The sequence below is a fragment of the Toxotes jaculatrix genome, chromosome 6 (assembly GCF_017976425.1).
Source record: "Toxotes jaculatrix isolate fToxJac2 chromosome 6, fToxJac2.pri, whole genome shotgun sequence".
NCBI classification, from domain to species: domain Eukaryota; kingdom Metazoa; phylum Chordata; class Actinopteri; family Toxotidae; genus Toxotes; species Toxotes jaculatrix.
Window position 1 is genome coordinate 11,766,480 of NC_054399.1, and position 14,272 is coordinate 11,780,751.

At 36.8% G+C, this 14,272-nt stretch overlaps 4 protein-coding genes across 5 annotated transcripts in view; 1 reads left to right on the forward strand and 3 right to left on the reverse strand.

The window, feature by feature from the left end:
- Positions 1 to 312: 312 nt before the first annotated feature.
- LOC121183178 (guanine nucleotide-binding protein G(I)/G(S)/G(O) subunit gamma-5) lies at positions 313 to 1,840 on the forward strand. Of its 2 annotated transcripts, none has more exons than XM_041040092.1 (3): positions 313 to 528; positions 708 to 855; positions 1,502 to 1,840. In XM_041040092.1, the coding sequence occupies exons 1-2, from the start codon at positions 448 to 450 to the stop codon at positions 831 to 833; spliced, it is 207 nt and encodes a 68-aa protein (XP_040896026.1). In that variant the 5' UTR covers positions 313 to 447; the 3' UTR covers positions 834 to 855; positions 1,502 to 1,840. The 2 variants fall into 2 exon arrangements, with proteins under 2 accessions (XP_040896026.1, XP_040896025.1); XM_041040091.1 differs by having other exon boundaries at positions 314 to 528; positions 1,509 to 1,840.
- Positions 1,841 to 2,386: 546 nt separating this feature from the next.
- rpf1 (ribosome production factor 1 homolog) lies at positions 2,387 to 5,500 on the reverse strand. The gene is made up of 9 exons (XM_041040083.1): positions 5,252 to 5,500; positions 4,733 to 4,789; positions 4,547 to 4,627; positions 4,348 to 4,443; positions 3,940 to 4,093; positions 3,595 to 3,677; positions 3,077 to 3,258; positions 2,818 to 2,944; positions 2,387 to 2,528 (listed from the first exon to the last, which is right to left on the reverse strand). Exons 1-9 carry the CDS (start codon positions 5,498 to 5,500, stop codon positions 2,487 to 2,489), a joined length of 1,071 nt encoding a protein of 356 aa, XP_040896017.1. The 3' UTR covers positions 2,387 to 2,486.
- A 993-nt stretch (positions 5,501 to 6,493) lies between these two features.
- On the reverse strand, positions 6,494 to 7,820 carry LOC121183176 (plancitoxin-1-like). The gene is given in 4 exon segments (XM_041040087.1): positions 6,494 to 7,036; positions 7,038 to 7,047; positions 7,372 to 7,563; positions 7,670 to 7,820. Coding segments are annotated over 4 exon segments (774 nt in total). The 3' UTR covers positions 6,494 to 6,615.
- A 2,015-nt stretch (positions 7,821 to 9,835) lies between these two features.
- The window catches only part of LOC121183172 (deoxyribonuclease-2-alpha-like), a 68,667-nt gene continuing 64,230 nt past the window's right edge, over positions 9,836 to 14,272 (reverse strand). The window contains exon 7 of the mRNA XM_041040082.1: positions 9,836 to 10,457. Within this exon, the coding sequence (XP_040896016.1) occupies positions 10,087 to 10,457 (371 nt within the window). The 3' untranslated portion in view covers positions 9,836 to 10,086. The remainder of the gene's footprint in view (positions 10,458 to 14,272) is intronic.

Below are 14,272 nucleotides of genomic sequence, written 5' to 3' on the forward strand. Positions count from 1 at the left end.
GTTGAATAAATTAATTAACCAAAACACACCTTATGTGGCAGCTTTGCGCGCATTAGGCGCATAGAATTCACAAAAAGTCATGATTATGAGATAATGTCTCCAATTTGCTTGTGTTTTATGAATGCAATGGACTTCCGTTGGTATGCACTTCCTCTACACTGCTCTAGATTTCAAATAAGAACTACAAAGTTACTTAAACTAGCACATATGTATTGTGATTTGTTGTCATTTCCAGCTAAAATAAAAGGAGGAAAATAGTAGAGAATTAAAAACTGAGTTTACGAACATCCCGTGAAGGCAGCTATGACGGACACGCCTTTAAAGAAAACCGGAAACTCTTTGTTGAGGAAGAAGTAGTTAGCAAGCAGCTACTACCAAGGAAATTAGTTAAAAAAGAAAAAATCATATTCGTCGTTATTAGGACGAAAGTCTCTCCAAGTCTCAACAATGTCGGGATCATCCAACATCGTAATGATGAAGAAAGTCGTCCAGCAGTTACGCCTTGAAGCCGGCATTAACAGAGTTAAGGTAACGTTTGAGATCGGTGGTTTCAGGGCGTGTGTTGTTTCACAGTTGCCTGTCGCAGGTTTCTCTAGTTGTTTAAATGCCGGTGGTGTCACTCTGTGGTTCCGATATTCTTATAAGTTACAGAACTTTTAGTAACATAACCCCAGGATAACTAAAGCGGACTGGGATTTCTTCCACAGGTGTCCCAGGCCGCCGCGGACCTGCAGCAGTTCTGCCTTCAGAACGCCCAGCAGGACCCTCTGCTCACCGGCATGTCATCCAGCAACAACCCGTTCAGACCACAGAAAGTCTGCTCCTTCCTATAGCACTCACAGACCCTCCGTCTCTGTGAGTACCACAGCACATAACCTCCTCAACATCAAAAGTCTTGTATTGTCACCCCAATACACGATGAATCAAAACTCAGTTCTAATACATCAATGATATCTCACACCCAGTATGTTTATTTCCCACAGAATATAAACAGGAAAGTACTGAAAACTAAAGTTCCTAATGCAGAAACATATACTCTGTGAATGTTACATCATTATACACTCATTTGGCAGTTTATTAGAAATATCTGGCTAATACGAATGCAGTTCTGCAGTAATAGCTACCTTAAGAAAAGTTCTTATGTTCACTTTTTGAAACTCTATTGGACCACATTAGAGGAGACAGTTTGTGGTGCTGTTGAACCGCATTGCTTGCATTATGTTGACGTGTACCCATTCTATTGTGGACCTCATTCAAATCAGTGAGGGTAGGCCAAACAACAGACAAACCTCTTTGTATTGCAGGATGACTGCATTAGCTTTTGATAGTTGTACTTAATCTGACAACTGTATTGATCAAGTGATCAAGAATCCCAGCATTCTTGATCACATTTCAGCTCTGAAGCTGGTGTAATGCTTTTCATGTGGCGTGTATACGGCCATGAATTGTACATTCAGCATGCTTGTGTGTTACATAGTTTCTGTTACTAATTCAGTGACAGTTTGCAGGTTTTGGACATTGTGGTGCCTTGTGGAATTGGCTGCAGGTCCCTGCATCATGGACTGGAATTGTCTCAGGAGAGTTAAGGAATATGGGAACAAACAACTAACTTAAAAGTTTCTTTTTTTTTACTTCTTTGTAAAATCCCATACAGAACCAATTCCAGGTGCTTTGGAGGCACATTAGATGTCTTAACTTTGCTTTAAAGTAACTAACCCATATCAACACACACAAATGTGCCTTTTGAATTGTACATTTTTCATGACTGATTGAGAAAAAAAATGGTTATTTCCACATTTTAGACTTTTATTAAAACAAGTATATACACATTTAGACAGCAGAGAAATGTGTTCAATGTGTCATCTGTATTTATTTTCAGTCCTGTCACTGCTACTGTTGCATTTCATTCACTGTGTTTATGTTATTTGCGCGGACCAGGATGCAAGAAGTGTATGTGACCAGGGCAGGCTCACGTGTGACTTACAGAGAATTCACTGAATTTCTGATATAATTTGGGCCCCGTTCATACAGTTTGTGTGCATAAATTTCAAATGATGTCCACATTTGCCAGTAAAATTACAAAAATGAAATCTACATAAACTTGCAGATTTTTCAGATTACTGGGGTTCAGGTGGAGTGTGCGCAGGTCTCCTCCCTGATGTCTGTGTGAGACGGGGTAAAAGTCTTTGCCATGAGCCACAGGTTGCTGTCCCACACTTCTCCAAAGGGCTTTGCAGATGCAGCTTTAGAAAAGTTATTTTTCAGGGAGAATTTCAATCTACATCAATGTGATCTTGTAAAATGCAGTTATCAGCGCTGAACCTCTAATTATTCTTAAAGGACAAGTGTTAACTGTTGCCACTGGTCATCCTCAAAGATTCTGGGATATCCACTATAAAGTCCATTTGTGTAAGTCCACAAACAGCTGTAATATCTTAATAATCAAAGTTATCCTTGTCTGGTCACAAAGGAACATCGTTGTGTCCTCAAAGGTGGAACTTCCGTCTGCAGGCATCCATCTCATGGCGCTGGAAAAAGAAAGTAAGATTTCTTTTACTACAAGAAAAGCCTGAGTGCAGAACAACTATTTTTTATATTTTTTTGCATTTAAAAAGTATTTTTCAGATTTATGAATGACTAAGTAACAACTAGTAGCAGGTCAACAGGTATGCAAATTTCAGCATTCATACATTATGTGAGTGGCACGTCGAAGAATAAAACTACTATTAACAAGCTGTGAGACATTAAACTCTATTAGTTCCATCTTTATAACTCCTCTGGTATCTCAAAGGAACATTAAAGGGCCGAGAAGCTCACCTTCAGGACCCACTCATACTCTCCGAACTTTGAGTCAAAGGTTCCTTTTTGTAGAGAGCGGAGTTTGAGGGTGAAGCGTGGTCCCAGCTCCTGAATTCCAACCTTCTTCTCATTCTTGAAGATATACCTTTAAAAAGATGCTCGTTATTGTTTATTTGACCTTCTAAAGACAAACCTTCTCAAAAACGTGTGCAAAAGTTAGGTTATATATTAGAAGACATGTCAAACTCAAGTCAGACTTTACACTTTAAATATTCACCTGTGGAATCTGAAAAAGATGAAGTCTCTCTGGTTGTGGAAGGTGGCGACCTGTCGGCCCACAAACTGGGGGTCTTGCGGAAAGAGAGCGGCGAACAGCCGACCGACGCTGTGGCCCAGACGCGTGGTGAAGTTGTTTAGGATCACCTCTGGGCAGTGTTCCGTGGGATCCTTACCCCGTCTCTGCAGAGAGAAAATAGTACAATGGTGTTGGGATCACACGGTTGAGCTTCCTAAACCATGCCTTTAAAATAATTTTTGCCCCATTAGCGAAAGAACAAAACAATGGCACTGAAGGTTATACTAAATATATTTGTTATAATTAGTCATAATTTTTTTTAAATACAGAAGCTAAAACATGAAAATGAAATTAAAATAACGCTGGAGTTCTTCAGAAGCACTTTTTTCCTTCAAATTTAATGAAGACCTACACAATTTTAATATTACTGCATTGCATATTTTCAATTTAATCAAACCAGAGTGACTAACGCTGAGGAGGGGTTGGATTTTTGTACTTGCCTTTATCTCCTTCCGTAGTCGAACACTGCTGATCTTGAAGTGTGCAGTCGGCCCGTCAGGTAGGTGACAGAGAACCATACCATCTAAAAGTTGCAGTTAAGGAAGGTGATCTTTGGAATGATACCTAGAGCTCACTCAGTCAAAGTTTGCTGGTATTTAGTAAAAGGGAAAACACAGGCCTTCTAAATATTTAGACTGTACAACTTTTTATATTCATCATTAAGCTTTCATCTAATAAAATCACATTCAAAACTCAGTGAAGGCACCAAAACAGAACTCTCATTCATTATCCACTTTACAGCAATGTAATTAACAATATTAAGCAGTACAGAACATTAAGGATACTGGGCACTTTGCGATCCTCGTTGATGACCATGAGGTATGTAAAGTTCCTGGAGACGCACTGGGGAATGACCCTCTTTAGCGCCAAACCTCTTCTGTAGTACACGTGGGCGTTTGGGATCACTGTGGCCAGCTGCTCACAAAACCTCACCGTCCTCTGCAAGACACATATCACAAGAAGCATGTTGAACAGACAGTGTTTGAAAATAACAGATGAGAAACTGTTTTCCATGAAGCCCCAGCAGACTCCACTATAGTACCCCAGGACAATCCAGTAAAATATATATTTGAATTTTAAATTGAGAAACTGTCATAGGTTAAATCACAAAGTAGGGTGGAAAATAAAGAAAAGTCTAAAAAAATCTAAAAAAGTGATGCAGATATGTAAAATGTCAAGCACCAATCACTCACCCCTCTGGGTCTGTCTGATGTTGTGATGAGCACTTTGGGGTTTGTGAGCCCATTGAAGTAGGCAGAAAATTCATCAGTTCCCTCGTCGAATGTAACCTGCAGACGTCGGGAAAACACACAAACAACACAAATGAATGCAAATTCATTACAAATTCAACCCGAGATCATTTGAACAAGCTCAGCCAAACTTGGTCCACACCTCTTCGTCTTCTGGGTCAACTGTTGTCTCGTCGTACACGCGCTGGTTTTCTATCGTCTTTGGGACCTCTTTTGGTGGAGCCTGCATAAAGGACAGAATACATAACATAATACATTTTCAAAATGAATGCGAGTTAAATTCAGTTTTTTGCAGCATCTGGAACAAGAACACAAAGAAAAGACTCACCTTGTCACCTAAAGCTTCTCTTTCTTTTTTCTTCTTTTTCTTCAGCTGCATCTTTTGCTGAAATATGAAGACAGGAAAAAAATATGAAATTCCCACAGTTTTCTAAATACTCCTCCCTGTAGCAGTAAAAGTTGATAAATGAATGCATTAATTATTTTTTTGTTAAAAAATTATCTGGAAAACCAGCCATGTTTTAGACAACTGGGCAGACAAGAAAGTTTCTGGTAATGAACACTGAAAACCTTGGGCAAGGTCGTGGAATTCAATCGGAGGAGAGCTGTGAGGCTGCAACCACTGCACTATTTTCTGTATCAACACTTTTTTTTTTTAACATTTGCTTTAAAAAAAAAAAAAAGACAAACTATTAATCAGATATAAAAACTGTCACCAATTACTGTCAACTGACTCATCATCCTCAGCTTCACAGACCCGGGTGGCTTCTGCCTAGGACTAAACATTAGTATAACACAATAATATTCAGCAGCCTCCACAAAGCCCAACCTTTTAAATGGTCTTTACCATTCTTTTCTCCTGCTTGAGTTTCATAAACATGAGGTGTCTCCGCTGTTTGTTCTTGATTTCGGACACACTGAAGGTGGGGGGGAAGGCTGCTGCCGCCTCACTTTTCTCCATCTTCTCCACCTCTTTCTTCTCCACCCCGCTGCCTTCACCATTTCCCTCCTCTTTCACAATCTTCTTCTTCGGCTTCTTATTCTTCTTTTTCTTGCCTTTGTTGTCCTGACTTACAGGGACCTCCGTGATGTCCATCTTGTGTCAGCTGTATGTTTTCCTTCTCACGTGTACTGCTGCTGCTGCTGCTGCCCGTTCGCGTCTTCACATCCGGGGGCAGGAGGTGACCGATTTGTGGTCGCGGACGAAAAATGTGGGACACCTGGTGGAGCGGAGGAGAAACAGCAGTGGCGAAAGACGTATTCAGATCCTTTCCACAGGTAAGTTAACTAGTAATACTGAATTCAACATGTTACTTAAGAAAAAATATGTAAGTATAATCAGGGAAATGTACTAAAAGTACTCAATGCAGAAAAACTGTCCCTATGAGTGTTATACTATTTTACATTATAATTGTTATTTAAATAAGACTTGCGTGTGGATTCCATCAGGGTCAAATGATCAAAGATTTCAGTCCAGAAATACGGAGAATCAGCTTCTCAGTAGGGCCTAACAGGAACAGCTTTTTGCCCTGGGTCCCTCTAACAGCTGAATCCAACCATGGAGTACCATTCTTACTTTTCAACTATCTGTGCATTTTACCACAAACACCACAAAAGTGCACTACCTGTAATGCCATACTTTTCCCCTGTAAATTGCTTGAGCCCTTTTCCCATTGTAATGGCCATAGCCACAGCTATGGTCACTTGAAATGTCTAAACTTCATAATTAGAAATTAGAAATCATTTATGGCTTACATCTAACTCATGAGAGATCAAGACAGTCAGACGTTGAACTGATCCTGGTTGTTGTGTAGTGTTGAGTTGACTAATGTTTGCTTGTACATTTCACTTTTTAGTTTTTAAAGTTGATTCATCATCCTCTGATAAGGCTGATGCTTTGTAAGCTGGACAAACACTTGGGGTTAAATTAAAGATACTGTTTTATCAGAACAGTTGCATTCATTTTCCAAGAAGACATGCAGGCCAGACATGAAAGGTAACCAAAGCTCTATTTATTTGCGCTTGTAACCACTTGACAGAATGAACATTACATGCAGAAGATGTAAAAAAACAAAAAAAAAAACCCAAAACAAACAAACAGTAGAAGTAAAATAAGTAAAAAATAAGTAGCATACATGCATATATTAGAGAGAGCGAGAGATGTATGGAAACTCATCTGGAGCTGGGCCTGTGTTTTTGTGCAGCACAAAGTCAGCCATTGTGTCTTGGCATTTTTTGAAGAGAGTTTGAGTCGCTCTGGAGTTTGCGCTTCCGAGCGTATCCTGCGGACACTTTCTGACTGTGTGGAGACACAGTTGGACATGGATCATACCGTGTGATCACAGTTCTGAAAGCATTTGCAATTCTACCATTTTGAATGCATATAGCTCCTCCACCTCTGTTCATCTGACTCTTTTCCCTGTTCATGTCAGCGATGCAGGTCCAGCCACCATCAAGTGCCACACACCACTTGGAGTGATCTACAGTGTCACTGAAGGGCTGCATGTTGGGGAGCTGTACTTCCTTCACATTGTATACATGAGGAGTGATGCTGCAGTTAGAAGGAAGAGGGCGTTGCATCTTTCCCCAGCTCTTGACATACAGATCCTGTTTTGAACTGTTTACAATAAGGCGAGTAAAGATCTGCAAAAGAATGGGGAAGGAAACAGAACATAAAGCTATTAACCAAGAGTTCCCCTCTGAATATATTCACAGTAGAGACAGCATTTTAGAAATGCATATTAATAAATTACAGTCCAACACCACAAACTTCAGCCTCAAAAATCTTCAGCATCTCTCTGACACAGTCACAACTAATCTTACACAACATAAAAAAAACAACTAGATAACATGTTAAGAAAAACATCATCAACCTAATATGGATTTTTTTTTAACCCCATGAAAAAATGTTAAATAAATCTTTAATAGCATTTTTTAAAATACATGCTTGAAACAGCAAACACTCACCATCCCCAAAACGTTTGTATTTTGCAAAGCTGCAGAAATTATGTCCTTTCACTGAAGTCAGTGTCGTCTCTCTAAACCAAGGTTCCTGCCTTGGGAAGCAAGCTCGCTGTGCAACACAACACAGCTCATTTGGAAAGGTTGTCGGTATGTCATAGTCATATGAATAAGCGTGGATGTACTTGAGCTGCAATCCTGAGAATATAGATGATTTTTTTAAAAAATGCATTATTATACCTTTTGGCAAATAGAAAAAAAATTAAAGTAAAAGAAAATGGCAATATCACTGATAATAACCTACCTATTTCTCTGAATTCATTATAGGAATAAGTCACACATATAAATGTTTGGGCGTTAGCATTTCCACTTGTAGGCCAGAAGTCTTTACTGCAATATGTTGGAAATCTTGGTGTACTGTGAGAGAGCCAAACTCCAGTTCGTCTGTCCAACATCACGACTCCTTTCGTAAGTAAAACAATAGAGAACAATATAAACAGAGCTTTGCATTGTTACATTGTGATGTTTTTGACTTTGAAAGCAATAATATATAATATTATATATATATATATACAACAAACCAATGAAACTTTTTATTTAGTGTGCTTACTGAAGGTTGTTATGCCACAGAGACTTGTATCCTTTAATATTTTACCTTTCCGTCATAGAAGTCAAACAGTGGTTTCAGGGTGTTTGCCAGAGTTCCAGATGTACTGTTAATGTTCTCTCTGCTGAGCATCCATCCATTGGTGTTCTCATCCATATACAGGTACAACAAACCGCTATCATTCACCTTGGGCAACTTGTATAAAATATACCTAATGACACAGCAATAGATAGCTGTAGTGTGTTTGTGAAGACACAAAAAACTGAGCTACTGACTTTTCAGGATATTCTATGAGATATTTGCTGAGAATGAGCATACTGTAGCTGTACATATAAATGTCCACCAACCAGTCCACCTCATTGTTATTGTCATCCCTGCATGTCACACTTATATTACACCCTTGACAAAGGATTCCAACACTGAAGAGCAGCGCCACCACCATACTCTGAAACAACCATACATAACCATGATAGAATTATAGAAGGCAGTCAGACTCTTGACAAAGGGCAAACATGTTTGCACAGTTTTTGCAATGCAACAAAGTGTGAAAACAGTAGCTTGTGTACAGAGTGTGAAAATAACAAATGCCATTTTTTTAGCACAATTCTGAGGTACCGGAATTTGTGTTTGAATATACAGTTTTCTATACTCCAAAGGGAAAACATGTTTAATTCAATTGATGACTGTAGTTTCAAGTGAAAGACTCTGCATCTAAAACATTGCTTGTTTTGCATTTCACACATTTGTACCTTTGCATGTAACATGCTACATGAAGTTAATGATAAGCAGTGCACTACATGGCAATTTACAAGAACTGAACAGCACTCTGCATTCAAGGCTTACTCTATTAATAATTTGTTTTTGGAGGAACATTTCAGCTTTTTTCTCTCAAAAAACCTGATGCTTGTATGTTAAATTAAAAAAAAAGTGTTTTACTTACATATTTTGGTGTCTCCATTTTATTTCTCACTGTTCACAGTAAACTGAACTGTACAACCAGCAAATGAAGTTGCTTTTGTCACTCCTCAGTATCAATATCAAAGCCCACATTTGCCACAGTTCTTCTGCTTCCTTGTTACTCTTTATACTGCGAATCAATCAATGATTGTACACATCACATAATGCTGACTTTTTTTGTTAGAAGCAGGTGTGAACTTCAAGCTTTATCTTCCCTTAGTTGTGCAACATAGCTCAGTTTTACAAGAAAGGTACATGACTTAGTTACTGTATTCTTCTAATAGTAAATAGTAAATAGTTTTTCTCTTAAAAGACATTTTCCTCAAATAGGCCTTTCCTTGCATTCATATCATGTGCTGCTGTGTATTTTAAATAAATATGAATTTATTTAATAAAAATATAAAATCTTTGAGGTGATGAGGGAACCTTATTTAAAACACTGCTGCACATTATCAGCACTACTGAACTGAACCAACCAACCAATATTTATTAGGAAACCAGAGGGGTTGGTTGGCTAAAATGTATTGGTTTTTCCTTTAAATTCGTTTTCATTTGAGTATTGGATTCTGATGGTAATATTGGAAGGTTTTATGTTCTGTTTTTGAGCTAACATTGAGGCTGGACAAGTGATGAACTGCTCCAGAAGTTGTGGTTTGTGCTAATTAATGTGTTAATGTGAAGTCAGACAGTATGTCAGCATGGATGAAACTGTGTTCACTGCACCGAGAAGGTTCATTGCTGTTAATAGGAGCCCTGTAGCTCATTTTTACCCACAGGTCACTCAAACAGTTTAATCTGATCATCTGCCTGTTTTTTGTTTATTTATAAATTTCTTAAAGAGGAAAAACAAGTGGAGCAACATGGAATTTGGAATTTAATATGAATATAATAATTCAGTTCTGTTTATTTGTTTTACTGCTCAATACATGATTTAAATTAAAGCTTAAAACATGACTTAAATTAATGCTTAAAAATATTTTTTTTTTTAAAACATTTTGTCATAAATAAAAAGTCATTAATAAAAATCCACCATACAGACTAAAACGGTGAACGAAAACATCAAAATACAGAGTATAAATCTAAAATGTAAAGCACAGCAATATTCAGTCTGATGTGATATCAGGTTCCTTCTTCACATTTTGATGAGGATTGTGCCTTTAAAGCTCTCTGTTTTGAGCATTAGAATATGCTTGTTCACGTTTACATGGTCCATGCTTTGTGATCAGTGTATAGAAAGCCTTCCCAACTGTAACATCATTGGTGCATATAGCTCCTCCACCTCTGTCCATCTGACTCTCTTCCCTGTTCATGTCAGCGATGCAGGTCCAGCCACCACCAGGTGTCACACACCACTTGGAGTGATCTACAGTGTCACTGAAGGGCTGCATGTTGGGGAGTCGTACTTCCTTCACATTGTATAAATGAGGAGTGATGCTGCAGTTAGAAGGAAGAGGGCGTCGCATCTTTCCCCAGCTCTTGACATACAGATCTTGTTCTGAACTGTTTACAATAAAGCCTGAGTAAAGATCTATGATAGGAAAAATGAGCAGAACAAGAAAGTGTTAACCATGAATACGGCAAAAGTTTGGAAATAAATTTCATACATACATTGAAGAAAATAAAAATACAAAAAAAAAAAAAAACAATGCTATACAGGACATATAATTGATTTTTTAGTAAGATCTCAAAATGTCATAAAAAGCGTCATAGTATGATAAGGCGACAAAAAAGGTAAAAAAAAGTCAAATTTTTTGGGGGGCCCAAAATGTCATAAAAATGGTCACAGTATAGTTAGGCGTCAAAATGTCATAAAAAAAAACGTCATAGTATAGTAAGGTGTCAAAATCCGCCAAAAAAAGTCAAAAATTTTTTTGACCTCAAACTCTCATAAAAAACATCATAGTATAGTAAGGCGTCAAAATCGGTGAAAAAAAGTCAAAAATTTTTTCGACCTCAAAATGTTATAAAAAACGTCATAGTATAGTAAGGCGTTTTTTTCGGACAAAAAAAGTCAAAATTTTTTTCGACCTCAAAATGTCATAAAAAACGTCATAGTATAGTAAGGCGTCAAAATCGGTGAAAAAAAGTCAAAATTTTTTTCGACCTCAAAATGTCATAAAAAACGTCATAGTATAGTAAGGCGTTTTTTTCGGACAAAAAAAGTCCAAATTTTTTTCGACCTCAAAATGTCATAAAAAACGTCATAGTATAGTAAGGCGTCAAAATCGGTGAAAAAAAGTCCAAATTTTTTTCGACCTCAAAATGTCATAAAAAACGTCATAGTATAGTAAGGCGTCAAAATCGGTGAAAAAAAGTCAAAAAATTTTTCGACCTCAAAATGTTATAAAAAACGTCATAGTATAGTAAGGCGTTTTTTTCGGACAAAAAAAGTCAAAATTTTTTCGACCTCAAAATGTTATAAAAAACGTCATAGTATAGTAAGGCGTCAAAATCGGTGAAAAAAAGTCCAAATTTTTTTCGACCTCAAAATGTCATAAAAAACGTCATAGTATAGTAAGGCGTTTTTTTCGGACAAAAAAAGTCAACATTTTTTTGGACCTCAAAATGTCATAAAAAACGTCATAGTATAGTAAGGCGTCAAAATCGGTGAAAAAAAGTCCAAATTTTTTTCGACCTCAAAATGTCATAAAAAACGTCATAGTATAGTAAGGCGTTTTTTTCGGACAAAAAAAGTCAACATTTTTTTCGACCTCAAAATGTCATAAAAAACGTCATAGTATAGTAAGGCGTTTTTTTCGGACAAAAAAGTCAAACATTTTTTCGACCTCAAAATGTTATAAAAAACGTCATAGTATAGTAAGGCGTTTTTTTCGGACAAAAAAAGTCAAAATTTTTTCGACCTCAAAATGTTATAAAAAACGTCATAGTATAGTAAGGCGTCAAAATCGGTGAAAAAAAGTCCAAATTTTTTTCGACCTCAAAATGTCATAAAAAACGTCATTGTTACGTGCCTGGATGTCCTGTGTGTTTTTTTTCTTCTCTTTCTCCTCCCCTGCCCTGCTTCACAGTGCTCCAGGTGAAGATTCAAATGGTCTGGCCTGACCAATCAGCACGCGAGGCCAACTGATAAAAGGAGGGCACAACAATGGCTCTCTCTCTTTCTCTTTTCCTCTGGTGGCATACGGCGGTTCAGTAAGTGTGGAGGTTGATTTTGGACAGGTGAGTCTGGGGGACCCTGTACATTTTTTGCAGCACACAGGAATTTCCTTGTTTAAAGACACTAGGTTATTGGTTGGTGCCACCCCCCTGTATTTTGTTTTCTTTATCTTTTTAGCTAGCTCAGCCAGGTCTTTTGTTTCCTTTGTTTTCTTAGAGTAGTTTGTAATCTAGGCCTAGTTTTATTGTAACTCTTTTGGTTTTCTTTGGCACAACCTCTGGTCCACATCTCCCCCACCTTTTCTGTTTTGTTTCAAGATCTATGTGTTGAATAAATTGACGCCTGATGCCACCGATACTGACTCTCCCTCAGTTCTTTGGTTGCTTGCTGTTACATACCTGAAACCCCTAGCTTCCACCAATTAAGGTTGTAACAGTCATAGTATAGTAAGGCATCAAAATCGGTGAAAAAAAGTCAACATTTTTTTCGACCTTAAAATGTCATAAAAAACGTCATAGTATAGTAAGGCATTTTTTTCGGACAAAAAAAGTCAAAATTTTTTTCGACCTCAAAATGTCATAAAAAACGTCATAGTATAGTAAGGCGTCAAAATCGGTGAAAAAAAGTCAAAAATTTTTTCGACCTCAAAATGTCATAAAAAACGTCATAGTATAGTAAGGCGTCAAAATCGGTGAAAAAAAGTCAAAATTTTTTTCGACCTCAAAATGTCATAAAAAACATCATAGTATAGTAAGGCGTTTTTTTCGGACAAAAAAAGTCAAAAATTTTTTCGACCTCAAAATGTCATAAAAAACGTCATAGTATAGTAAGGCGTTTTTTTCGGACAAAAAAAGTCAAAATTTTTTCGACCTCAAAATGTCATAAAAAACGTCAGAGTATAGTAAGGCGTCAAAATCGGTGAAAAAAAGTCCAAATTTTTTTCGACCTCAAAATGTCATAAAAAACGTCATAGTATAGTAAGGCGTCAAAATCGGTGAAAAAAAGTCCAAATTTTTTTCGACCTCAAAATGTCATAAAAAACGTCATAGTATAGTAAGGCGTCAAAATCGGTGAAAAAAAGTCAACATTTTTTTCGACCTCAAAATGTCATAAAAAACGTCATAGTATAGTAAGGCGTTTTTTTCGGACAAAAAAAGTCAACATTTTTTTCGACCTCAAAATGTCATAAAAAACGTCATAGTATAGTAAGGCGTTTTTTTCGGGCAAAAAAAGTCAACATTTTTTTCGACCTCAAAATGTCATAAAAAACGTCATAGTATAGTAAGGCGTTTTTTTCGGGCAAAAAAAGTCAAAATTTTTTTCGACCTCAAAATGTCATAAAAAACGTCATAGTATAGTAAGGCGTCAAAATCGGTGAAAAAAAGTCCAAATTTTTTTCGACCTCAAAATGTCATAAAAAACGTCATAGTATAGTAAGGCATCAAAATCGGTGAAAAAAAGTCAACATTTTTTTCGACCTCAAAATGTCATAAAAAACGTCATAGTATAGTAAGGCGTCAAAATCGGTGAAAAAAAGTCAAAAATTTTTTCGACCTCAAAATGTCATAAAAAACGTCATAGTATAGTAAGGCGTCAAAATCGGTGAAAAAAAGTCCAAATTTTTTTCGACCTCAAAATGTCATAAAAAACGTCATAGTATAGTAAGGCGTTTTTTTCGGACAAAAAAAGTCAACATTTTTTTCGACCTCAAAATGTCATAAAAAACGTCATAGTATAGTAAGGCGTCAAAATCGGTGAAAAAAAGTCCAAATTTTTTTCGACCTCAAAATGTCATAAAAAAACGTCATAGTATGGTAAGGCGTTTTTTTCGGACAAAAAAATTCCAAATTTTTTTCGACCTCAAAATGTCATAAAAAACGTCATAGTATAGTAAGGCGTCAAAATCAGTGAAAAAAAGTCCAAATTTTTTTTTACCTCAAAATGTCATTAAAAAACGTCATAGTATAGTAAGGCGTTTTTTTCGGACAAAAAAAGTCAAATTTTTTTTCGACCTCAAAATGTCATAAAAAACGTCATAGTATAGTAAGGCGTTTTTTTTCGGGCAAAAAAAGTCCAAATTTTTTTCGACCTCAAAATGTCATAAAAAACGTCATAGTATAGTAAGGCGTCAAAATCGTTGAAAAAAAGTCAAAATTTTTTTCGACCTCAAAATGTCATAAAAAACGTCATAGTATAGTAAGGCGTCAAAATCGGTGAAAAAAAGT

Coding starts and splice junctions, on each gene's coding strand:
- LOC121183178 (XM_041040092.1), top strand. CDS start 448: ATGTCGGGATCATCCAACATCGTAATGATGAAGAAAGTCGTCCAGCAG. Junction 529..707: donor CCGGCATTAACAGAGTTAAG/GTAACGTTTGAG, acceptor TTTCTTCCACAG/GTGTCCCAGGCCGCCGCGGA.
- rpf1 (XM_041040083.1), bottom strand. CDS start 5,500: ATGGACATCACGGAGGTCCCTGTAAGTCAGGACAACAAAGGCAAGAAA. Junction 3,259..3,594: donor GACTACGGAAGGAGATAAAG/GCAAGTACAAAA, acceptor TTCTCTCTGCAG/AGACGGGGTAAGGATCCCAC. Junction 2,945..3,076: donor ATCTTTTTCAGATTCCACAG/GTGAATATTTAA, acceptor ATCTTTTTAAAG/GTATATCTTCAAGAATGAGA.